This window comes from Rutilus rutilus (genome assembly GCF_951802725.1).
Source record: "Rutilus rutilus genome assembly, chromosome: 1".
NCBI classification, from domain to species: domain Eukaryota; kingdom Metazoa; phylum Chordata; class Actinopteri; order Cypriniformes; family Leuciscidae; genus Rutilus; species Rutilus rutilus.
The window spans coordinates 2,402,501-2,429,206 of NC_140209.1; the positions used below are offsets into that span (position 1 = coordinate 2,402,501).

The 26,706-nt window shown below is 41.6% G+C and overlaps 2 protein-coding genes across 2 annotated transcripts in view; one reads left to right on the forward strand and one right to left on the reverse strand.

Moving 5' to 3' along the window:
- The window catches only part of fam234b (family with sequence similarity 234 member B), a 10,838-nt gene extending 1,556 nt beyond the window's left edge, over positions 1 to 9,282 (reverse strand). Inside the window, exons 1-10 of the mRNA XM_084424716.1 lie at positions 9,137 to 9,282; positions 4,551 to 4,928; positions 4,359 to 4,475; positions 3,489 to 3,719; positions 3,297 to 3,412; positions 3,039 to 3,189; positions 2,586 to 2,724; positions 825 to 1,016; positions 501 to 579; positions 157 to 433 (exon numbers count right to left, since the gene is read on the reverse strand). Coding sequence (XP_084280842.1) covers positions 157 to 433; positions 501 to 579; positions 825 to 1,016; positions 2,586 to 2,724; positions 3,039 to 3,189; positions 3,297 to 3,412; positions 3,489 to 3,719; positions 4,359 to 4,475; positions 4,551 to 4,928; positions 9,137 to 9,173 — 1,717 coding nt within the window. The 5' untranslated portion in view covers positions 9,174 to 9,282. The remainder of the gene's footprint in view (positions 1 to 156; positions 434 to 500; positions 580 to 824; positions 1,017 to 2,585; positions 2,725 to 3,038; positions 3,190 to 3,296; positions 3,413 to 3,488; positions 3,720 to 4,358; positions 4,476 to 4,550; positions 4,929 to 9,136) is intronic.
- A 2,920-nt stretch (positions 9,283 to 12,202) lies between these two features.
- On the forward strand, positions 12,203 to 25,766 carry poldip3 (polymerase (DNA-directed), delta interacting protein 3). The gene is made up of 10 exons (XM_084434998.1): positions 12,203 to 12,423; positions 16,918 to 17,027; positions 18,908 to 19,311; positions 19,767 to 19,826; positions 19,969 to 20,061; positions 20,901 to 21,086; positions 22,647 to 22,724; positions 23,047 to 23,176; positions 24,534 to 24,600; positions 25,439 to 25,766. The coding sequence occupies exons 1-10, from the start codon at positions 12,356 to 12,358 to the stop codon at positions 25,665 to 25,667; spliced, it is 1,425 nt and encodes a 474-aa protein (XP_084291124.1). The 5' UTR covers positions 12,203 to 12,355; the 3' UTR covers positions 25,668 to 25,766.
- The last annotated feature ends 940 nt before the right edge of the window (positions 25,767 to 26,706 follow it).

A 26,706-nucleotide genomic window follows, 5' to 3' on the forward strand; every position in this document is an offset into this window, starting at 1 on the left:
ACATATTACATACAGTCTATGGCTCCAGTGCATCTGTGTCAAAATAAAAGTCCCTATTACTAACAGAGAAATGAACCAGCTGATGGTGATAATTAAAAATACCACATGACATGATAATTATGCGAAACCCATGTCTGATCGGTGCGCCTGCCGCACCTGTCGCGGTGAGGACGGTGTCCGTGGTGCTGCTCAGCTGCAGGAGGATTGTGGGATAGAACGGGTGGAGCAGGAAGAGCTTGCGGAGGACCGGCTCGGCCGCCGGGCTGGTTGCCTTGGTGACGTTCAGCGCCGGCGACAGCGGATCTCCCGCCCAGAAGAGGAACACGGATTGGCCGGAGGAGGTGAGAACCGACGAATCCTCCACCGCCAGACGAGGACACACAAACCCCGCCTCCCACAAGCTCCGCCCCCGAGCGCCGTCGAGGATCTGCACCTGCGGATCACACAGAGTCAGCTCGCTGTGTGCATGCGTGTTAATGAGATGCTAATGAGATGCGCACCTTCCTGACGCCATTGGCCGACTGATGAATGAGTAGATCAGGAACATTGTCGTCATTGAAGAGACCCGACGCCGGACGACTGCACACACACACACACACACACACACACACACACACATTAACTCATTAAAACAATAAAGCTTGACTGAAATTAAAGACTTAAACTTATGATTATTAGCTAGCCCTAGATTAACTTACTAAAATAGCTCAAAATAGCTACATAAAAACTACTTAAACAAAAACGAATTAAAAACAACCTTAAACTTAAACAGAAAATAAAATGTGAAGCATTAACAAGAGCGCGAGATGAGTGAGTGTACAGACGTGTGTATGGCGGCGGGGCCGAGGCTCCAGGCGGTGTGTGTGTCGTTCTCTCTCAGCACGGACACACGGCCCTCGGCTCCACACACCAGCATCCAGTCGCTGCGGCTCGAGTTCACCACCGACACGCTGTCCAGATTACTGTGCTGAGCGCACTGACCCGCCACTAGAGGGAGCAGGAACTCCACCTGCTCACTGACACACACACACACACACACAGATGCATTGGGATTGGCATTTAAAGACATTCTTAACTCTGTTGGAGTTAGACAACACGTGTCAGGACCTACTCATCGTCGTGATCATACTCTAGATCTAATATTATCACATGGAATAGATGCTGATGCCGTTGAAATTCTGCAGCAGAGCGATGACATCTCAGATCATTATCTAGTCTCGTGTAAACTTCATTTAGCCAAGGTTGCAAAGTCGACTCTGTGTTATAAATAAGTTAGACCTATCACTTCTGCCACTAAAGATTGCTTTATTAATAATCTTCCTGATCAGTTTCACCATCTCACCATCCCAGATAGCTTAGAAGAACTTGATATTACAACAGAAACTTTAACTCTCTGTTTTCCAGCACTTTAGACACAGTTGCTCCGTTGCGCTTAAAGAAGATTAAAGAAAATAGTCCAACGCCGTGGTACAACGAGCACACTCGGGCCCTTAAGAGAGCAGCCAGAAAAATGGAGCGCAACTGGAAGAAAACAAAACTAGAGGTATTTCGCATTTCATGGAAAGAGAGCTCGATTGCTTACAGAGAGGCTTTAAAAGCTGCTAGATCTGCTTATGTTTCAAACCTATTAGAAGAAAATAAACATAATCCTAGGTATTTGAAACAGTGGCTAAACTAACGAAAAATAAAGCTTCAAGCCCAGATGTCTGAAAAAACACTCGACGGCTGCTCTGTTAAGTCTTCGTCGTCGGTTAGGAACCTGGGTGTGCTCTTTGATACCAATCTTTCATTTGAAAGTCACGTGTCTAGTATCTGTAAAACCGCATTTTTCCATCTTAAAAATATATCTAAATTACGCCATATGCTCTCGTTGACAAATGCGGAACAGTTATTTCACGGAGAGAGAGCTCGACTGCATACAGAGAGAGAGGCCTTAAAACAAGAAATGTTAAAATCACGAATGATCTGACCCAGAGGCAACAAGTATAGAGTAAACAATACTGGACCCAACACTGAACCCTGTGGAACACCACAGAACAGGGGTGATGATGCAGAGTGGGAATCACCAACACAGAAGGGCAGGAGTTGATAAAAGATTACATGAAGAGCTCAACATCATTGCTACAACCCCAAGTTCACAGTCAACCCGAGAGATACATTGCTCAACAGTTGTTTGCGTAATAATGCGCGATTGTGTCAGACGTTTCTGACAAGGGGGGTCAGCGATGGCAGAAAGATAAAAAAAGATACACTTATGGTCTCTAACTGACATATCCTCACAACATCCTGCATTGACATCCAAACCTAGTGTGATAACAAGGTCTATTTTAAACAGGACACGCATTAGCTGAATAAATGTTAGCCAACACAAAACATATTTATAGAAAACAGTTGACAGTGAATCCTGTCACATGACCCAATAATAGCTGGACAAATCACTTATTCTAAAAAGATCACAAATCCAGAGGATTAACTCCACCCCAGGCCGTTACAGTTAAAGTAACTTTTAAGTTTAAGTTAAGCTAAAGTTAATTTACTTGACTAGCACATGAGGTCAGGGGTCAGTGAGTGTGTGTGAACTCCACCTGCTGATGTGAATGAGCCGTGACGAGTTGCTCTTCCTCAGACGCTCCCAGCTGGGCTCTTTCAGAAGGACCCGACCCGAGGCGTTCCTGCCTGTGGCCTGACTGTAAATCAGGCTGAGAGAGACGCCCTCCACCGTGCCTGAACACACACACACACACACACACACACATGAACACAAGAAAAACACATCATGGAGTTATTACACAAGTCATGTCGTTGCCACAATTATGACATGACATCTTAGTATGTCAGTTTTGACATATAATTTTGGATTTAAGTCATTATTTTGACTTTTTATGTAATTTTTTTACTTTTTCAGTCACAATTTCAACTTAGTATATGATCATTTCAACTTTTAGAGTCTAATAACTTGGACTTTGGTTGTCCATGTTTCCTCCCTCCTCCCACTACCACAGCTGTGATCACGAGATCCGCCGGGGAATGAGACTCACCCAGGCCAAACAGCACGTAATAGGCTCCCGCCTGCGTCTCGTGCAGCAGCGGACCAATCAGCTTCCCCTGAGCCGTGAGGTTAAAGTTCACCGGTCGGCCAATCAGAGCTCCGGCCCGGCCGGAGATCAAGACCAGAGCCAGATCAGACAGCTGAGGACAGTAGATGATGAAGATGATGATGATGTGCAGGTCTGGAAACGCGTCTCTGTGAGAGTGTGTGTGTGTGTGTGTGTGTGTGGGTGTATGTGTGAGGTCACCTGGTCTGTTGGTAGAGTTGCGATCAGTAGGTCTGGAAACGCGTCTCTGTCCAGATCCGGCAGCAGAACCGCGTGAGACTCGACGTCACTGACGGTTGCCGTCCACCACGTGCGGCCTGAAACACACACTGATAATCAAAACACACACACACATGTGTTCAGCTGTCATGAGCGAGTGTGTGTGAGAGAGACCTGTGGAGGCGTTAACAGCGATGATGTGACCCGAGCTGATCAGGACGCAGGCGGAGGATTCCTGTTTCCTTCCCAGCGGATCAGCACTTCCTGTCTGCGGATCAGCACTTCCTGTCTGCGGATCAGCACTTCCTGTCTGCAGTCCACACTGAACGGAGAACAGCGGCTCCCTGAGGGGTCTCGTCCACAGCAGCTGCCCACTGACCCCGCTGACCGCCCACACGCTGAACTCTACACACACATACACACACACACGGAGCACTCTGATTGGACCAGCCACTGCCGCATTGACCACTCTACTGGAAGAGAGCGCATTAGTGCCCGCCCACAGTGACGCCAGTATTTCTCCTGTTCATCATCTTTACAGTAGCTGTTACCGTTATTCTTAGTTTTCATTATAGTTACCATTACTGTCATTGTTACCGTTACAGATTTCATGACAATTAGCCTTACATTTATCATTATATTTATCATAGTTATTATATAAGTTATCGTTACAATTTTCATTGTTGTTATCGTTTAAGTTATCGTTATAGACATCATTACAGTTAACATTACGGTAATTGTTACCATTATAGTTATTGTTACATTTTTTTGTTACATTTCTCATTATAGTTATTGTTACACTTAGTGTAACATTTCTCATTATAGTTATAGAAACAGTTATCATTAGATATCATTACAATTAACATTATAATTATTGTTACAGTTATCGTAACTGTTCTCATTACTTATCGTTACAGTTATCGTAATAGTAATTGTTACCGTTATCACTCTAGTTTTTAGAGATTTAACTTCCTTAACCGACTGTTGCGCTCTCTTCTACTGTAATGGGGAGTTTTCCCGTTTTCCGTCATTTGGTCCGCTCACCTTTGCTCTGCGCGTTGTTTGGCTGTGTGTCGTTAGAGATGCTGGTGACGCCAATCAGAACATCCTCCAGCCCGTCTCCGTCCACATCCCACAGCGCCAGCGGAGGCGAGGCCACGCCTGAGAGGAAGAGCACATGTTGAGTCTGCAGGTTAATGAGGTGAAGTGTTGATGAGGTGTAGCGTGATCACTCACCGCTGGCGTCTCCGAGCGCTCGCTGCCAGTGCGTGAGGTGTGGCGCCCCCTCTGGGCAGGGCAGGAGAAACGCACACATCAGCACCACCAGCGCCGTACAGCCCAGCGGCAGCAGGAACGATGCGGTCCAAATCGCCTCAGTCAAACACCGATCTTTCCCCTCACAGGCTCCGCCCACCTCCACATCAGGCCCCACCCCCTCTCTCTGCGGCCACTCCCCCTCCTCCTCAAACTCCTCCTCCTCGTCCCGTGGGTCGGCCGCCGCCGGGCTCAGGCCGTTACGAGGATAGTTCAGGACCAGATCGTCGTCCTCCGTCTCATCTTCGCTGTCCGCCTGTGTCAGTGGGTCGTACTCGCCCAGGTCCGAGCCCTTCTTACCTGCATGACCAGGGATTTAACCAGTTTAACACTTCTTAATCTTGGGTTATTTTCTCTACCCAAATCCTTGGGTTGAGCCTTTTGAGTCATTTTTGTGGTTCTTTTTCAGTGTTTGGGTAGTTTTGGTGTTACCCAGATCCTGGGTCAGACATTACAACCGAGTGTTTGGGTAGTTTTTGTGTTACCCAGATCCTGGGTCAGACATTACAACCGAGTGTTTGGGTAGTTTTGGTGTTACTCAGATCCTGGGTCAGACGTAACAACCCAGTGTTTGGGTAGTTTTGGTGTTACCCAGATCCTGGGTCAGACGTAACAACCCAGTGTTTGGGTCGTTTTTGTGTTACTCAGATCCTGGGTCAGACGTTACAACCCAGTGTTTGGGTAGTTTTGGTGTTACTCAGATCCTGGGTCAGACGTAACTACCCAGTGTTTGGGTCGTTTTTGTGTTACTCAGATCCTGGGTCAGACGTTACAACCCAGTGTTTGGGTAGTTTTGGTGTTACTCAGATCCTGGGTCAGACGTAACTACCCAGTGTTTGGGTAGTTTTGGTGTTACTCAGATCCTGGGTCAGACGTAACAACCCAGTGTTTGGGTAGTTTTGGTGTTACCCAGATCCTGGGTCAGACGTAACAACCCAGTGTTTGGGTCGTTTTTGTGTTACTCAGATCCTGGGTCAGACGTTACAACCCAGTGTTTGGGTAGTTTTGGTGTTACTCAGATCCTGGGTCAGACGTAACTACCCAGTGTTTGGGTCGTTTTTGTGTTACTCAGATCCTGGGTCAGACGTTACAACCCAGTGTTTGGGTAGTTTTGGTGTTACCCAGATCCTGGGTCAGACGTAACAACCCAGTGTTTGGGTCGTTTTTGTGTTACTCAGATCCTGGGTCAGACGTTACAACCCAGTGTTTGGGTAGTTTTGGTGTTACCCAGATCCTGGGTCAGACGTAACAACCCAGTGTTTGGGTAGTTTTGGTGTTACCCAGATCCTGGGTCAGACATTACAACCCAGTGTTTGGGTAGTTTTTGTGTAACCCAGATCCTGAGTCAGACGTAACAACCCAGTGTTTGTGTAGTTTTTGTGTAACCCAGATCCTGAGTCAGACGTAACAACCCAGTGTTTGTGTAGTTTTTGAGTAACACAGATCCTGAGTCAGACGTAACAACCCAGTGTTTGTGTAGTTTTTGTGTAACCCAGATCCTGAGTCAGACGTAACAACCCAGTGTTTGTGTAGTTTTTGTGTAACACAGATCCTGAGTCAGACGTAACAACCCAGTGTTTGTGTAGTTTTTGTGTAACCCAGATCCTGAGTCAGATGTAACAACCCAGTGTTTGTGTAGTTTTTGTGTAACCCATAGATCCTGGGTCAGACATTACAACCCAGTGTTTGTGTAGTTTTTGTGTAACACAGATCCTGAGTCAGACATAACAACCCAGTGTTTGTGTAGTTTTTGTGTAACCCAGATCCTGAGTCAGACGTAACAACCCAGTGTTTGTGTAGTTTTTGTGTAACACAGATCCTGAGTCAGACATAACAACCCAGTGTTTGGGTAGTTTTTGTGTAACCCAGATCCTGAGTCAGACATAACAACCCAGTGTTTGGGTAGTTTTTGTGTAACCCAGATCCTGAGTCAGACGTAACAACCCAGTGTTTGTGTAGTTTTTGAGTAACACAGATCCTGAGTCAGACGTAACAACCCAGTGTTTGGGTAGTTTTTGTGTAACCCAGATCCTGAGTCAGACGTAACAACCCAGTGTTTGTGTAGTTTTTGAGTAACACAGATCCTGAGTCAGACGTAACAACCCAGTGTTTGGGTAGTTTTTGTGTAACCCAGATCCTGAGTCAGACATAACAACCCAGTGTTTGTGTAGTTTTTGTGTAACCCAGATCCTGAGTCAGACGTAACAACCCAGTGTTTGTGTAGTTTTTGAGTAACACAGATCCTGAGTCAGACGTAACAACCCAGTGTTTGTGTAGTTTTTGTGTAACCCAGATCCTGAGTCAGACGTAACAACCCAGTGTTTGGGTAGTTTTGGTGTTACCCAGATCCTGGGTCAGACGTAACAACCCAGTGTTTGGGTAGTTTTTGTGTAACCCGGATCCTGAGTCAGACGTAACAACCCAGTGTTTGGGTAGTTTTTGTGTAACCCAGATCCTGAGTCAGACGTAACAACCCAGTGTTTGTGTAGTTTTTGAGTAACACAGATCCTGAGTCAGACGTAACAACCCAGTGTTTGTGTAGTTTTTGTGTAACCCAGATCCTGAGTCAGACGTAACAACCCAGTGTTTGTGTAGTTTTTGTGTAACACAGATCCTGAGTCAGACGTAACAACCCAGTGTTTGTGTAGTTTTTGTGTAACCCAGATCCTGAGTCAGACGTAACAACCCAGTGTTTGGGTAGTTTTGGTGTTACCCAGATCCTGGGTCAGACGTAACAACCCAGTGTTTGGGTCGTTTTTGTGTAACCCAGATCCTGAGTCAGACGTAACAACCCAGTGTTTGTGTAGTTTTTGTGTAACACAGATCCTGAGTCAGACGTAACAACCCAGTGTTTGTGTAGTTTTTGTGTAACCCAGATCCTGAGTCAGACGTAACAACCCAGTGTTTGTGTAGTTTTTGTGTAACACAGATCCTGAGTCAGACATAACAACCCAGTGTTTGGGTAGTTTTTGTGTAACCCAGATCCTGAGTCAGACATAACAACCCAGTGTTTGGGTAGTTTTTGTGTAACCCAGATCCTGAGTCAGACGTAACAACCCAGTGTTTGGGTAGTTTTTGTGTAACCCAGATCCTGAGTCAGACGTAACAACCCAGTGTTTGGGTAGTTTTTGTGTAACCCAGATCCTGAGTCAGACATAACAACCCAGTGTTTGGGTAGTTTTTGTGTAACCCAGATCCTGAGTCAGACGTAACAACCCAGGGATGGAGTTATTTATCGCAGGCTTTTTGCGACCTCTTCAGGAGAGAGCAGTGCAGCTCCGTCAAATTGGTGTGTGTCTTCGGTAAAATACAGGTTTGTGTACATTTTATTTTATCTGTAAATACGTTATTGTTCTGTATATTGTTTATTTTATGCAAAGCAACATACAGGGGTGCGATGTGAGTCACGAGTGTCGCATCTGTCTTTTCGTGCGATGCCTTGCATGACATTTTATGATTTTATTCAAAAAGATACAGAATATAAATACGTATGATGTTAACATATGTTGTCAGAACTGTACACTGATTGTTTATGGACAGGTTATGGAGTCACAGCATATTTCTGCGCTCTGAAGTTCCTCCGCTGAACACGACTCAGGATCCGGCACGAGATCCAGCGCGTTACAGTGGAAGCGGCACAACAGAGACTGGGACATTACACTTGAGTTACTTATAAATGTTTCACTTTTTACTTCGAATTTTTGTTAAACGAGCTTAAATGTATTCAAGATGTATTCAGAACTATAAAATATGCCATACTGTAAAATATGATCAAAAATAAAGGAAGTATCATGCAAACCAGTGGTTGCATCGAGTTTTTTTTTTTTAAGTTTAGAGGATTTAAGTGAATCCGTAGACATTCATTCATGTATAAAGTAAAAAAAAGAAAGAAAAGCTAGTATTATAATAACAATTAATCAACTATACTGGGTTAAATCAAGGCATTATGCTGGGTTAAATAAACAACCCAATTTGCTGGGTAAAATTAACCCAACATGTGTTCCGTCCTATTTCCCCAGCCCTTGGGTTGTTTTTAACCTAGGGTTTTTTAGAGTGTAATTAAAATTAAAACATTTTTGAAGAAAATTCACAGATTCTCTTGTTTGAGAAAATAGCAAATGATGTTTGTTTTTTTACAAAAAAAAAACACTGTGGTCGCGTGACGTAGGCATTCACCATGGTACTGTACATGTACGGTGGTCGGTGTTGGTCTTATTTGTGTGCCGATCTGCAGCGAATTTAATAATTGAATATGATATAATCGCGCTGGTTTTGACGTCGTTCTCAGCGCAGGTTGATCTGTGTAACCGGCTGATAACGGTCATAGCTGCATGTCGCATCTGAATACAGTATAACGGAGTGAAGATGCGTCTGATAATCACATCACTGACGTCACCGAGCAAAACACACACGCAGCGCGAGCGCGCGCCCTGCATCTGAACGGCGGGTTATTACTGTCATTCATTCGACTGCTTATTGAAGATAATATAGATTAATATTCGACTTACCCGGTAATTTCAGCGCTCGAGACAGAGCTGCAGCCATTGCGCGAGATGTTATCAGCGACGCGACGCGTGTGCCGCTGCAGTGCCGCGCTGAAGAGATGCATCACGGGAAATGGAGTCTTCTCCGATACCGGAAGCATCAAACAGAATAGCAACCAACCAAACATTTATTTTGCCAAGTGAATATAAGATTCCCAGGTTGTGACATATATATATATTACACAATTTGTGTTTATTATAATGTGACGTGTAATTTTAAAATAAATAGTATCCTTATAAGGTTATTGTAGAATGAATTTGCTCTCTAAAACAAACTATTAAACATTTTTACTTTAATAATTCTTCATTAAAATGGGATTCACACTTTCGCGCTTCTGTTCATTTGCTTAGCGTAATGAAACCACAGATTATTTTTTATATTTTTACACTGCTTTTCTTATTTTTATTTATCTAAATCAAGTTTTATGTATTTATTTAAATCTAATAAAAAATCGTATTTACTTTTTTATTTATTTAATTATTTTATTTATTTTATTATTAATAATAATAATAATATAATGTTTTAATTTAATAATATAATGATTATTTACTTTTTAATCATTCATTTGTTTTATTTATTTTGTATTTAAATAAAACTGTATTTTAATCTAATGTATTATATATATATATATATATATATATATATATATATATATATATATATATATATATAATATTTTAATCACGTTATTTATTTCTGTCCCAGACATCTAGCGCTCTCTTGTGTCTTTCTGAGGAATCGCAACTTCAAAACTCTCATAATCGATTAAAAACTCTTTCTTAATGAACAGTTATTGGGTGTTTCGGGGCAGATCCTGGTTCCGCGTGGCGTCTCACGAAGTAGGTGAGTCACCTCAGCGGACGGACCTGTACCCGTTCAAAAATTTCTCTCGCGAGAATGAGCGAGGACACGGGCGTCACCCCGCATCGTTATTTTCCTTACTCATCAGTTTAAGGCATGATCTGTCAATGCGCGCGCTCTCAGTACGGGTCACGCGCGCCGCTGTGCACAGTGATGGTGAGGAGGGTTCAGTGTGTCACTCAGTCAGGAGATGCTCCTTACAATTATTGTTATCTTTACAGTTATCAATATAGTTATTGTTACAGTTAGTTTTTTGTTACAGTTATTGTCATCATTACAGTTATTGTTATAGTTATCATAGTGATCTGGCAACAGCCAGCTGAACTCAGGTTGTGACATTTGCCGTTTGGTTGATATTATTTATTTTACACAAATTGTGTTTATAATGTAACGTGTATAAATAAATGAAAATAGCATCCTTATAAGGTTATTGTAGAATAAATTTGCTCTCTAAAACAAACTATTGAACATTTTTACTGTAACAATTCTTCATGAACCGGCTAAATAAATCAGGCTTCACACTTTCGTTAAAGGTAAACCGCGATTCAGTTCATTTGCATATTCAAATGATGAAACCACAGATTTTTTTTTTATATATATATATTTTTACACTGCTTTTCTTCATTTTTATTGATCTAAATCGAGTTTTCTGTATTTATTTAAATCTAGTAAAATATTATTTACTTTATTATTTAAGTATTTACTATTTAATTAATCAAATGTTATTTAATTATTTTAATCATTTACATATTTTAATCAATGGGTTTTTTTTGTATTTAAACAAAACTATATTTTAACCTAATGTGCTTATTTATTTTTTATTTTAATCACGTTATTAATTTACTTTACTTTTTCCCTCTCTCGAGTTTTCCACGGACCTCTAGCGCTCCCTTGTGGCTCCCTGAGGAATCGCAGCTTTAAAACTCCTGAATACAAGTATCACACACTCGATCACTAAACTCCACAGTTTATGGGTTCTCGGGCAGATCCTGGTTCCAGAATCGATTAGACGATTTAATCTTTTTCATTGTTTACATTCGATTGGGTGTTTCGGGGCAGATCCTGGTTCCGCGTGGCATCTCACGAAGTAGGTGAGTCACCTCAGCAGACGGACCTGTACCCGTTCAAAAATTTCTCTCGCGAGAATGAGCGAGGACACGGGCGTCACCCCGCGTCGTTATTTTCCTTACTCATCAGTTTAAGGCATAACTTGTCAAAGCGCGCGCTCTCAGTACGGGTCACGCGCGCCGCTGTGCACAGTGACGGTGAGGAGAGGTCAGTGTTTCACTCAGTCAGGAGATGCTCCTTAGTACACTTCACTTGAACATTGTTATCATATACCATTCAATTATTAGCATTTGGTGGTAAAAAAAGCTCACTTTATGATGTGAATGTGGTCTTCAGACAGTGCATTGTGGGATCGAGGGTGACGTCACGGCGCTTCGCTGTTCTGATTGGTTGTGGGGGTTGGTTTCGCATGTTCAGACTTCTTGTTGTTTGTAAAAGTGTTTTCTCGTGATCTTTTACTATATTAACATGTAATATTTGGAAATGTAATATCATACATTATTAATTTGCGTTCCATGGGCTATTTCATCGCTGTGTATTACAATTATGATTATTATCAGTGTTGAAATCAGTTATTTACATTTGTATTTCAGGATTCTTTGATGAATAGAAAGTTCATAAGAACAGCATCTATCTGAAATGTAATCTTTTCTAACATTATAAATGTCTTTACTGTCACTTTTGATCAGTTTACCTCATCCTTGATGAATAAAAGTATTGATTTATTTTATTTCTTTCCCCCCAAAAATAAAATATAAATTCTTACTGACCCCACACTTTTGAACGGTTTAATGTTACACAAGCTTTCTATTTCAGATAAATGCTGTTCTTATGAACTTTCTATTCATCAAAGACTCCTGAAATACAAATGTAAATAACTGATTTAAACACTGATAATAATCAATAATAAATGTTTCTTGAGCATCAAATCATCATATTGGAATGATTTGTGACTGGTAGTGTAAATAGAAATACATCGTTTTACTCCATTGCGTAAGTAATTTGAAAACAGTACAAATTAGCTTTGAAAATGTTTCTATTTGTAATGCTTTATCTCTTGAATAACGCAATACTTATAATTGTGGATGTAAACAATCACTTACAACGAACAGTGATTGAACCGTCTTGCGTCTTCGCGTTTCATGCGTGTGTTTTGACCCTCTCTGCTGGCCGTCACGCATTGTTTCGTCCCACCCATATGTGCGTCACGCGCATGCGCACTGGTGTCTATACGGAATCCAGCAACGGTAGATATGGCGGATCTCTCTCTGGATGAAGTGATTCGTCGCCGCAGTTTTAACCCTCGGGGAGTCAGTAAGAGGTAAACCTTTCCCAACACTTTCGCTCCCAACAGCGATACTATAAACCGCTGCGGTGTTTTAGCGTTATTCTGCTTTTATAAACGCAGTCGTGTAAGGCTCTTAGCGCGCGAGACGTCCCGCCTTCTCCTGCCGCTGATTGGCTAAGATGGCCGCTGTCGTGTTGTGATTGGCTGACGCGCGTGGCTCATGGCGTCCATCGCGTTTATGAGGCTGTTTGTACAAACAAACCCCGTACATTCCACTAATGTAACTTCTCGTTTACATTCACATTATCTCACTCTGCGAGCGTTACTGTATATCGCTGAACGCGGGTGTGTGTACACGGCTGTGTGACAGAAACACGCTACATCAGCCATTGATCGATGTATCGGCCGATATCCGTCGATCGACAGAAGTGCGTAACGTTACAATCACACACTCTTAAGCCTGTTTTATGCTTCTGCGTCGAATCGACGGCGTACCCCCGCAGACCCCTCTGCGTCGCCGCGAACCCCTCTCCAACCCCTCCGCCGTAGCTCGACGTGCACCTCCAAAAAATTGTAACTACGCGTCGAGGCGACGCAGACCGCAAGGGCTGTGATTGGTGTATGAGAGCAGAGAGCAAGACTGAACATTTGCATCCTCGTGATTCAGTGCACTATTGTAAATAGTTCATTTTCTTAGATAATGTTTTATATTACGGTTAACTTATATTGTGTTTCAGTTTTATATTGTGTGTTTCTTGTACCTATTACTCTTATTTATTTTTTTTATTGTATACTTAAACCTTTGCCCTTTGTTCTTGGCGTGCTTTTTTACTCATTGCACATTAATAGATCAATGGTTGTTTTGAAAAAAAGTTTATTTACATTTGTTGTTCAAGTCGATTAGCTCCAGCTGCAACAACCATAGACGGGCAACAACACTCTCTCTCTTTCGCTCGCGCGGAACCAGCGCACGGAACCAAAACAAACTAGCAAAGAGATTCGCGAACCACACCCCACCTAGCGTTCTGGCGGTGAAATGCACCGCGATGCAATGCAACCCGACGCAGAACCATAAAACAGCCACGACGCCGTAGGAGTGACGACGTAGCTACGCCGTGGAGTTGACGCAGAAGCATAATGAGGCCTTTAGAATGAGAATGAGGCATTTATATATATCTACTCTTGACTCAAAGTAACTATAACCCGTATCAATAATTAAATTATAAATTAGAGAAGAAATCTTTAAAATAAACATGCTTATACTTTAGATGGCAACTTATTGAATCTGCAATCCTGTTACAGTATTTTTCAAAAAATAAGTTATTGTTTGAAAATATGTGAATAAAAAGTAAGTAAACACTGTAAGGGCACTCAGTAATCTGGTAATTTTGTGCGCACTGGTAATCATATTTTTTCAAATAAAGACAAGGTACCGCTTATATTACATACAGCACACTAGTGTTGTCACGATACTACAATTTCTATCTTCGATACGATATCTTGAAAAATATAGATTTTACCACGGAGAAAAAACCTGCCACGATATTAAGGGGGTATTTTTTATTTATTTAAAGCTAGATATAACAAGTCTAGAACATGACAATGAGGAATATTTTACATGAACAAAAATGTCCTGAGGTAGTGCACTTAAAAATGCTGGTTAATTCATTAACGTTATTTGATGAACATATTTAAACGCAAACGTGCATCACACGCGAAAACATGAAGTCACCTTTATTTATATAGTGCTTTTAACAACACAGATCGTGTCAAAGCACTTAACCGTATCACACTGGAGGATAGAGTGTCAGTAATGTATAATAATAAGATTAAACATTCACTTTTCAGTTAAAGGCATTTCATTATTGAATTCAGAGATGTCATTGTCTAGCTCAGTTTAGTTTAATTATGTAATCAAATGGATGATAATCGCTGATGAAGGCAAATTGCAAGGATTAAATAATAATTTTTTGAATAAAGTTAAATAAGCACAAGTTCATTTACATTCGACCACAGTTAAAATATTTACTTGTCTACGATTCCTCAGTCAGATTATATTAACTTTAAGAATTACGGTGAAAAAACGAGACAGCACACACTCATATCAACAGCAGTACTAGGCCATCTTAGTTAATGCTTCAGAAATGTTAAAATAAGAGGCGTTACCAACCTCTCGAAATCTTAATTATGCAGATCTGGGCGTCGGTCTTTCAGGTGCTCTGCTATATTAGGCCCCGATCACACCTAACGCGTTCTTCAGGTTCGAAAACCGCATAAACACACTCTTCACAAGATATCACAGCTGGACTCCATTATCTCTGCAAGCTTTGTGATATTAAATGCTTATTAGATATTCAGAGATTTGTTTAAATGATGTACATGCGAGTTTGCTGAATGTTGACATGCTAACTCAGGTCTAAGACTCTGTTACCTTGGCAACCAGCAGTAACAATCAGTTACATTACAAACAGCCAAAAGAAAAGGGGAAATGGCTCATAATGTAAACATTTCTTCTTGTTACTTCATTCTCCGCTAAATATCCCAAGTAAAATGTCCTTGTAACTGTTATACTCCTCCAACAAACACGTTTTCCGCTGGGGTACACTGCACTGAGCGGTTGAATGCGCTTACTCGATCCGCCATGTTTTTTGTTTTGAAAAGTGTCTTATTTTACCCAGAATGCATTGCAGTGTAGTCCTACTTAGGCTGAATCCCAATTCTCTGTCTTACCCCTTCCCCTTACCCCTTCCCCTTAGTTTTGCACGTTCACGTGAGAGTAAGGGCTATCCCAATTCTCATTTTGATCAAGGGGTAGGGCTAAGGGGAAGGGGTAGATACCCCTTAAAACCAAGAATTTTCGCGAGCTTACTTGAAACCAAGGGGTACCCAGAATGCACTGCGCAACCGGCAACAAGGGCGGGCATACCATCAAGAAAGTCTCATTTTCGGCTTAAATGATTGATTGAAAAATTATGACAGTCGTGTTTTGTACTCTACACAGTCATGTACATATATATTTGCAACCATGTTGTTAACTGAAACGTTTTTAAACGTTTTTAAAAATCGCTGGTCTGCTACGCTAGGCTATGCTAACGATCCATTGCTGGTTTGCACAATCAGTCCCGCATTTCTCTGACTAATGTCCGGGATTCGGCTTTTGTTTTCTACAGTCGCCATTCATTATGTGTAACGTTTCATTATTTGACACTGACACGTATGTGCCAGCTTTGCAGGTCATGTATTCAGCTTCAAACGGATCCCGACTGACACGAAAACACAGGAATTTAAGCAATGCTAAAACGCACATAAACCGATCACTTGTTTAGCGTTCATGTACGTTAAACACTACATTCAGATTCACCGATTTGAATGAATTCAGTCCGATTGAAACAACACTCTGTGCATAATGAATAGCGACGGCAGAAAGCAAAAGCCGAATCCTGGACATTTTGGGTGATCCCGAAATCCAGGCGACATGTCCAGGAAAAAGATACGTGCTGTACATATTGTAACGCGTTGTGTTAGGAGGGAAACAAAATAAGGATAGCTCGCAGCTGAAGTATTAGGCCAGACAGACTCACAGAGGCGATTATTCACTCGCAATTTATTGACAAATCAAACTCCTGCAACTGTCTGCCACACGCTCCACCTTGCCTTCCACAGCGTCACTCAATAAAACAAAGCAAGAATAATGAGCATCAACACAGAAATGACCCACATACATGGGGTTGTTCGAGTCGCACGGCAGAATACCATTACAGCCCGTTCAACAGAGAGCGCGCAGCTCTTAAAGGGGCCATACTTATTTCCACTCGTTACAATATACTGTCCTGTATCACACAGGGACGCCGGAGTATGATGTATGATGACGTAACCAAGTGGCGTCTCATTTCATAGGGGTATGTTTTCAACCCTAGCGCTTACCACTCGGTTTCGAGGGACAAGGGGTAGGGGTAGGGGAAGGGGTAAGACAGAGAATTGGGATTCAGCCTTAAGATAGTCAGAGTCTTAAGTGCTTTGTGCTACGGTCTGATTTAGAGGTCTATCTGAAGTCTGACTATCTACTATATCTAAGCCATAGTCAAAGTCTATCTGTGTGAAACCGGCCCCAGTTCTGTCTAACGAAGTAGGCTATTAGATACGACTGACAGAGATCGTGAACTAATGAAGAAGGAGAATGTGAGCGAGTGCTGTGTGAGCAGGCGCTGCCGTTCTCTTCTCAGGCGCTGGTGTTCTCAGCGCCGCCTGTCAAAATAAAAGTCTGCAGCGCCGTCAAAATAGAAGTCCCGCTGCCAACACATCGACCAATCAGAAAAACATAAAAACATTTAAAAAATGCCAAATATCGTTCGCTATATCGGCCTTGGCAATATATCGGTCGACCACTAGAACTAGGCTAACACTGGAAAATAAAGCTAATGTTTATTCTGACTGATGTGAGAATCACACACACACGAGTAAGAAAAGCCGTTTGCATGTTGTCTTGATGAATATTCATGAGCGAGTGTGTGTCTGTCCCGCCCACAGGCCCGTATATGGCAGAGGGGCGGGGTCGGTGGGCAGGACCTTCGATGCGCGGCAGAAGATCGGCAGTAGTGATGTCAAACAGCGGCTGGGAGTGGGCGGAGCCACAGGAGGTAAACGCCCTGATCAAGCTGTTATTCCCTCACTGTAAACCCTAACGCTCAAATAACCGACTGAGTAGGACAAACTTCAACTAATTAGTTCAGTCAAATTAACTGAGTATTTAGCACTTTCTTTTTCTTTCAAGTTCACAGAACTGATATATTTTAAGTAAACCGAACTGTTTCATGGTTTTGAGTTTTAGGAAATTATCTATTTTATTTTAGACGAACTTAACTGTCACCGTCCCACAGGTGGGACGTTTGCCCATATATTTTTAGAACAATAATATCTTAGTAAAAACCTAAAGTAATATTGACAAACTATATATCATTTGAAAGCTTACAATCTCTAGTTTTCATATTTGGTGGCTGTTTTTTTTAAATAAATTACAGAGGAGCAGTAATTTATCAATTTGCAACAAGAATATTTCATATTCATTAGGCGTGTTTAGGCCTTTATTTTGAAATAGAAATAAACATGAAAAATCACGAAAGACTGGTAGAAACCTCAGTTTGTTTTCATGCCAGGAGTTCAAACGATAACACCAATTCAATTTTATGAGAAAAAATGTCTGAAAATGTTTTGAATATAAAGAAAAATATTATGGATTCTCGATTTGTGATGCGGCAGCGAGCTATAACGCGCATATGTGCTCTTTTTATGTTTATTAGAGGTTGAAATCAAATTAAATACTGCCAAAACACCCATACTATTTCTGAATAGGATGTATACTTCATAAATTGTATGAAATTATGGAAATACATGGTTCAGATCACTCAAAACATAATATGAAAATGGAGGCGCCCTTATATGGTCAGTAAGGAAGCTGGCTGCCCATCTAGTGAAAAAGTTTGGTACTGCGCCCAAATAAAATCTTACTGAAAGCTCATTTTTTGAGATATCAACCTAAAATTTGGAACACAACTTGTTTAGATGTTTGGCTTTCATTTTCTAGCAGTTTTAGAGTAAAATATATTTTGTAATATATATATTTTATATAAAATATAAATAATTATATTTTTACATTGTACATTTTCATAAACTCAAACTTACATAACTTTTTTTCTGTTTCACTTTCATAATTTATTTCACTTCTTGAATTACAACCATTTAAGTTTGTATAGTGATTTTTTTTTGTCTATGCGGGAAAAAAATGGGGGTGACAGTTAAAGGGTTAAGTCTAACTGAAACTGGGCTGGGATTTCTATTTCCCAGCATGCTTTGCCCATGGCACTCGAAAGGGAGAGTAAATGCTAAAATTACGTGTAATATAATTTTTTTTTTTGTGCAAGATTAATGTTATTTTAATGTTTTTTTTTTATGCTAATTTAGAATAATTTTTGTTGATGTTGTTTTTAGGAAGTGGTGCATGAGCTTGAGGGTTCAAGAGCAAATATATGTTAAAAGCTTTATATTGCTGCACTCATACAGCAAGTGCTATGCTATGCTACCGTTAACATGTTAGCAAATTAGCAAGTTAACATTTATTGATTTAGCTTGTTAGCTAGCTAAGTTTAAACTAATACAAATTCTCTCATTGAGGTTACATGAACATTTTAAGCTAAAGGTGCATTGTGTAATATTTAGGAGGATCTGTTGACAGGGTTTGGCTACTCTCTGCTGTCTCAATTGACGACATCACTTCCTCACATCAATTCACAACCTCACCACTAGATGCCGCTAAAATTACACACTGCGCCTTTAAATGTCTGAATTGGTGTACTCAAACATTTCAAGTTAAGAACAAGTAAAATGTATGAGTACAAAATAAAAATCTTTGAATTTCTAAACTTACAAATTTTAATGCAACTGATTGTCTTATATTTTTTGAGTTTTGCCAACTGATTCGGGTTACAGTGCTGCAGACTCTAGTTTTCTGTCTGTCGTCCAGCATTTCAGGTGAAGGATGCGCGGGAGAAGCTAGCGCAGAAGGACGCGCGGGAGAAGCTAGCGCAGAAGGATGCGCGGGAGAAGCTAGCGCAGAAAGACGCACGGTTCCGCATCCGGGCCAGAGGGGGCAGCGCAGGCGCAGTGGTACAGGACGCGCGGCAGACCATCAACTCGCGCAAACACCAGCTGACGCCCGCGATCGCCTCGGTCCCGCCGTCACCCGCCAAACCTGTCGTCCCACACATACACATCCACAACACCGGACCCAGAGGGGGCGTGGCCTTGCAGCCCGGGGGCGGGATCACCAGAGTCATCGACGCACGCGATAGGCTGAGCTTAAAGAGGAGCGTCCCGCCAACATCCAATCAGCTTGCAGCAGCTCTGAAGATCACCAAAACCATCCAGGTGAGCCAATCACAAGCAAGATTAACATCGTGTGACCCAAACGATGGTTCAGATCAGGGTTATTGTTATTGAGACGCTTCAGATGCGCACTGTTCAACATGATGATTATGAATTGCTTAAAATATGATTGGAGAAAAAAGGTGTAAGTTTTTTTTTTTTTTTAGCAAATGTCATTTGGAGTCCAAAAAGACCTGAACAGTGCACAAGGGTTAAATAAAACCATGACAAAAGCTTTATTGTTACTTGAAATAAATGTTAACTGAAATAAAACCTGATTCGGTTCAAATTGATGTGTAGAAATGATGTTCAGTAATATTAGTTAAGGAGCGCTGATCCGTCACTTCCTGTCAGCTGTTACTGTAGCTGGCCAATCAGAGCGCTCTGACCTGTGATTGACAGGTAACTGATGTTGTTCGTGTGTGTGTGTGTGTGTGTGTGTGTGTGTGTGTGTGCAGCAGAGGCCTGTGGGAATGACCAGTGGGATCCGCATCAACGTTCCCAGCCGAGCGGCTCCGGTCAGTGTCACATGACTCACGCATCACTCTTATGATGAACACACACTCTCTGGTCTCTCACTGCAAGGGTCTGTCACATGACTCGCGCATCACTGTTATGGTGAACGACACGCTGAACACACTCTCTGTTCTCTCTCTGTAGGGTGTGTCTGCTGCTGATGAAGATGAGGATGGTGGAGGAGTGATGCCCAACAAACAGATGAAGTTCACCACAGCCAACAACCTGCAGACACGAGTGAGTCACTCACCAACTCACTCACCAACTCACTCACCAACTCACTCACCAACTCACTCACCAACTCACTCACCAACTCACTCACCAACTCACTCACCCAGTCACTCACCCAGTCACTCACCAACTCACTCACCAACTCACTCACCAACTCACTCACCAACTCACTCACCAACTCACTCACCAACTCACTCACTCACCCAGTCACTCACCCAGTCACTCACCCAGTCACTCACCCAGTCACTCACCCAGTCACTCACCCAGTCACTCACCCAGTCACTCACCCAGTCACTCACCCAGTCACTCACCCAGTCACTCACTCACTCACTCACTCACCAACTCACTCACCCAGTCACTCACCCAGTCACTCACCCAGTCACTCACCCAGTCACTCACCCAGTCACTCACCCAGTCACTCACCCAGTCACTCACCCAGTCACTCACCCAGTCACTCACCCAGTCACTCACCCAGTCACTCACCCAGTCACTCACCCAGTCACTCACCCAGTCACTCACCCAGTCACTCACTCACTCACTCACCAACTCACTCACCAACTCACTCACCAACTCACTCAGTCACTCACCAACTCACTCACTCACTCACTCACTCACTCACCAACTCACTCACCCACTCACTCACCCACTCACTCACCCACTCACTCACCCACTCACTCACCCACTCACTCACCCACTCACTCACCCACTCACTCACTCACTCACTCACTCACTCACTCACTCACTCACTCACTCACTCACTCACCAACTCACTCACTCACCAACTCACACACACACACTGTCTTATTGCCTGTCTCTCTCTCATATATCTAACACTCTCTCTGCAGCCGTTGCCGGTCTCTCTCTCGACTCCCTTCACTAAGGTGGTGAAGAACGACTCGTACACGCCCCCTTCCGTCTCCACGGCGACGGCCCGCCCCCCCACACAGACCCTGCAGCCTGTCTCCAGGACGACCGCCGCCACGCAACAGCCGAGTGGAGATGCCAGCAGACAAACACACACACCCCCACAGGTACACACACACACACTGTCATTCACACACACGCATTCACACACTCACATACACACTCATTCACACACACACTCACTCATTCACTCTCTCTCTCTATCTCTCTGTGTCTTAGGGCTGTGCAATTAATTGAATTTCGATTATTTTGCCATGTTCTGTTTTGCAAGAACGCTCTAATTGTGTCTTGTGTTCTGAATGACACGCGCACTTCCCCTCCCGAAGCCGTGAACTCTCTCAGCTTGACTGTTTAAACTGATAAGACTTAAAAAGAAGTGAAAATGATCAACTTTAGTTGCGATGCAATACTGGCCCGATAGTGCAAGTGACAACTCCGTCATGTCCCGACTCCTGACCGCGAGAGTGTGGTTTCGACGCTTGCCTTGTCCAACACATTCAGAGAGAGAGAGAGAGAGTAGACGCGGCGCCGCTGAACACTCACGCGTTTCGTGAAATTGCGTCTTGGAGAAAGTTTTAAAATGATAGATTTGACTTTATAATCTGTGTGGATTAATTTAGGCTATTCATACAATCTACATGCTGAAGTGAACCAATGATTGCGGGGGAATTTCCCGCATTATAAGTGGTGGACCTGCGGGAATTATTAAAATACTCATTGAAGTATTATCTGTTATATTATTTATTTTAATAGTTCAAAAAGTACAATCAATGTTCAAATTTGGTGTCTTTGGTAACACTTTACAGTAAGGTTCATTAATTAGCATTAGTTAACTACCTTAGTTAACATGAACTAATAATAATCAATACTTCTACAGCATTATTAATCTGAGTTAATATTAATTTCACCATTTACTAATACGTTATTAAAATGAAAGGTTGTATTTGTTAACATTAGTCAATGCACTGTGAACTAACATGAACACACAATGAACAGCTGGATTATTATTAACTAATATTAAAAAATAGTAATAAATACAGTAACAAATGTATTTCTCATTGTTAGTTCATGTTAGTTAATACATTAACTAATGTTAACTAATGAACCTTATTGTAAAGTGTTACTGTGTCTTTTTAATAAATGCAACACGTTCCCAAAGTCATGTGAAATAATTGTTACATAATCGTGATTTCAATACTGACCGTGATTATGATTTTTTCCATAATCGAGCAGCCCTACTGTGTGTGTCTCTCTCTCTCTCTCTCTCTCTGTGTCTCTCTCTCTCTCTCGCTCTCTCTCTCTCTCTCTCTCTCTCTGTGTCTCTCTCTCTCTCTCGCTCTCTCTCTCTCTCTCTCGCGCTCTCTCTCGCTCTCTCTCTGTCTCTCTCTCTCTCTCTCTCTGTCTCTCTCTCTCTCTCTCTCTCACACACACTGTGAATAGATTGACAAGCTGCTGAGAGTGGTGTGTGAATTCCTTTCAATTAAGGGTTAAATCTAATGTTTTAATTGAAATAGGTTTTTAGTTTTTTTTCAATATTTGTTGAATGTAAAGAATAATGCTCAGATTAATGGATTATTATTGTGTGGTTGCAGCACTGTTACCTGTGTGCTGTTGATGAAGGGGTTAACCTGTGTGTGTGTGTGTGTGTGTGTGTGTGTGTGTCTCAGCCTGTGTTCAGTCCACTGGAGGGAACTAAGATCACGGTCCACAATCTTCATCCTCGAGTGACGGAGGAGGACATAGTGGTGAGTTTACTCAGATCAGTGATCAGATCTGTAATATAATAATAATATGAGGTTATGCACTTGTGTGTGTGTGTGTGTGAGTGACAGGGTTAAAGCCTTTCAGCATGAGTGGAATACTAACACCAAAAGATAAGGCGAATGTGTGATCGAGATACATGAACATGTGTTTCAGCAGTAGTGCTTAGATCGCTCATGATGATACTGTAATATCTGTCAGATGAGACCAATCATGACGCAGTTACATGTCAGAACACACCAGTAGATGTGTAGTGGGTAGTGTGTGTGTGTCGTGTACAGATGTCACAGTAATGTGTGTGTGCAGGAGCTGTTCTGTGTGTGTGGCGCGCTGAAGCGTGCGCGGCTGCTGAAAGTGGGCGTGGCCGAGGTGGTGTTCGTGCGTAAGGATGATGCGGTCAGCGCCTACAGGAAGTACAACAACCGCTGCCTGGATGGTAAGGCTTATTATATTATATCATAATCATAATCAACACCCTCTGTGTGCTCTGAGACTCTCATCTTCATCTCTCTTACTGCTCACTAAATCTGTTTCAGTGGCTTCCTCAAACTACATGCTTTCTGCTGGAGCTTCATGGGTTCTGGTTTAATGCTTTAATTAATCAACTCTTTCCCCGCCAGCGCTTTTCAGCATGTTAACAAAACTTTCCTGGCCTGTTGTATGAACATCTGAACAGTCAATGTATCAAAAGAAAAGAACAGTTTTATTCTACTTATTTTTATCAACACTTGAATGTGGGCAAATTCCAAAAGCAACATTTGTTAGCCTGGATGCTAGCTGAACTAAGCCCCGCCCACAACATTCGAGGTCGGGAAGTTCGGTCTGGACTTGATCCGTTGTGGAGCAACTATGCTCGAACCAGAGCTGTTCGGACCAATCAAATGGTCAGGGCGGGCTTTATACGATGATGGACAGATGATCAACAGTAACGTAATCATCCACGTCACCAACGAGCGCTTGGGTTGAATTCGTTTACAACAAAGATGGCTGCCGCTGGAGAATCGAGATGTGTAGATTCCGCCATCGCGTCTGTTACAGAAGATGGCGACAGCGCATTCATTTTAAAAGAGGAACAGAGAACCGCGATCAAGGCATTTGACTATCGGAAAGATGAATGAAGAACATGCGTCACTTACACCGCTGCTCTGATTGGTTGTAGGTCGATCCAATTGAGTGCAGAGGCATTTTCTTTCCTGGTTCGGTTGAAACACGGCCCATAATCACAGCCCAGTGGAGCAGTCTCATATTCTGACTAGAATCTGAGTATGATGACGTCTGGCTAAACATTTAGAGCAAAAATCGGATAAAATGGTGTTTTTTGTGAAAGACTTGGTCCAGATCAGATTCAGAAGGACGATCATAAACACAGCTGGAGTCGATCGAGTCCAGTAGCGCCCCCTACTGTATAACAGTGGAAACACTGAGGCCGAACATTCACTCCATGGCAGGGGAAGAGTTAGTGATAATAATAATAATAAAAAAAGAATTCAAGTTCCACTGTGATATTATGTATATTATTATTATGATATTGTATATTTTTGTGTATTATGTATATATACCGTATTGTTCCGAATTTAAGTGTTTTTTTCTCAGAAATTCATCTGTATAAACATGTTCATCTAATGTTCAGGTCTAGACTTTCACATGTCAATAACACACGCGCAAAAGATAGGTGGCGCAAATGGTACATCTTGAAAAGGGTCTTATATTCTGAACAATACGGTATATTTACAGTCATAATTTGTATAAGTGAAAGTGAAGAACATGCCCTGATGATGTGTGTGTGTGTTCAGGTCAGCCGATGAAGTGTAACCTGCACATGCAGGGCAGTGTGATCACGTCAGAGCAGCCCATCCTCCTGTGAGTTCCCATCACACACACACACACACTCTCATTACTGACACACACTACATCAACTTCAGTTTCATCATTTCAACATTTTGTTCTAATTTTTATTTTGTCAATTTCGAACTTTTAAATGTAGACAATTTTGTATCTCTTTGTCTTAATTTCAATTTGTCATATTTTCAATTTGTCAATTTTTACTGTCCTAATTTAAACTTTTTGTTAATTTCGACTTAGTATGTCTTGTCAATTTTCAGTTAATCAATTTCTACATCATAATTGCAACATCATAATCTCAATTTATGTCATAATTTCAATTTCTACATCATTATTTCAACAGGTCATTATTTCAATTTATGTCAATTACAATTTGGCGTAATTTCAGTTAGTCAATTTCTACGTCATAATTTCAGTGTGTTAATTTCAATTAGTTATAATTTCAACATAATTTCAATTTGTCATAATTTTGTCTTCATTTCAATTTGTCATTTTTAATTTGTCATCTTTTTTTAACACAATTTCAACGTCATAATTTCAATTAGTCATAATTTTGACTTGGTATGTCAATTTCGACATTTAAACCTCATCATTTTGACTTTATCGTAATTTAAGACTTACTATATCATAATTTCGACTTTATACTTTTTCAATTTCATTTTCAACATGCCGTTATTTCAACGTCATAATTTCAATTTATGTGGTAATTTAGATTTAGATGTAATTATTTCGACTTTATACGTCATAATTAGGACATGTGAAGCATGATGTGTTTAGTTGTTCTGTGATGGATTTGTGGTCTGTGTTGATGATGATGATAATGATAATAATGATCATCATAATGGTGACGTTCCAGGAGGTTGAGTGACTCCCCCGGTGCGGTTGGTTCGGCCCAGAAGGACTCGTCGTCATCGTCTCGCTCGAGCTCCAGACCCGCAGGGGCCGAGGTGGATCCGCAGACCATCCTGAGGGCCCTGTTCAAGAGCACCAGTGGCCCCAGCAGCACCAGTGGCCCCAGCGGCACCAGTGGAGGAGCGGAGACTGGGGCTGGAGCGCACGCCACCGCCTTCCGCATCAAGATATAACCCCCTCATCATCATCATCATCTCAGAGATGACCCCTGTTTGTGTTCGCTTTTAACCTCTGTCAACTCTTTCTTTCTCCAGTAAAGATCTTGGTTTATACCCGCTGTCTCTCTGCCGTGTTCATTACCACATGTTCCTGTGCTCAGCTGTTACTGAAACACACTTTTATTCAGATAGTGACGGTTATAATGTTTCAAAAGATTGTTTCAAATAAATGCTGTTTCTTTGAATTTTGTTCATCAAATAATTCTGAGAAATAAAATGTATGATGGGGTTTACACAGAAATATTAATCATAAATGTTTCATGAGCAAATGACACTTTACTGTATATTCACATAGAAAACAGCTGATTTACATGATAATATTACTCTGTTTTGGGTCACTGGTGAGCAGAAGAGACTCAGAAACAAAACTTGGTAGTCTGTGTGTAAAGACTTCAGGATCCTTATTTATTTACAGGACACATTTAAAAAAGATTCTACAATTATAGTATTACTATAAGAGAAAGAGACAAACACTAGATTAAAGTAAAAGACAATCAAATGTTCAGGAGGGAATCGAGATTTGCAGTATTACTGAAGTCACGAAGAAGAGGACTGACACCGACAGACAGCAGATCAGTTACTGATGATGATATGAAACACACTCTCAGCTCTCAGATTCTGTCACTTTTATCACGAAATTCAACAATAAATACGGTGTTGGTGCTTGTAAATGTGACGTGACAGATCGCTGTATCTCCTGAACCGATCATCTCTTACTCTTCACTACTAGTTAATAGCAAATAAACACGAATGAACAATAGGTGTGTTGAAAGATACAGTACAACTTACCGAAATGTATATCCCTCATACATAATATCGATCAGTCAGTGTTTTTCACCCGCGGAAGAGCTCAATAACAGCTGGAGAACACTATAACCTACACGTGACGCTACAAGCTCACAAAAAAAGTTAACTGACCACAACTAAATGCTTTATACCTGAATCTACTACATTTACTTACACTTTCTAAGTGATCTTATTAATCAATGACAAC

Coding starts and splice junctions, on each gene's coding strand:
- poldip3 (XM_084434998.1), top strand. CDS start 12,356: ATGGCGGATCTCTCTCTGGATGAAGTGATTCGTCGCCGCAGTTTTAAC. Junction 19,312..19,766: donor AGATCACCAAAACCATCCAG/GTGAGCCAATCA, acceptor GTGTGTGTGCAG/CAGAGGCCTGTGGGAATGAC. Junction 23,177..24,533: donor CAACAACCGCTGCCTGGATG/GTAAGGCTTATT, acceptor GTGTGTGTTCAG/GTCAGCCGATGAAGTGTAAC.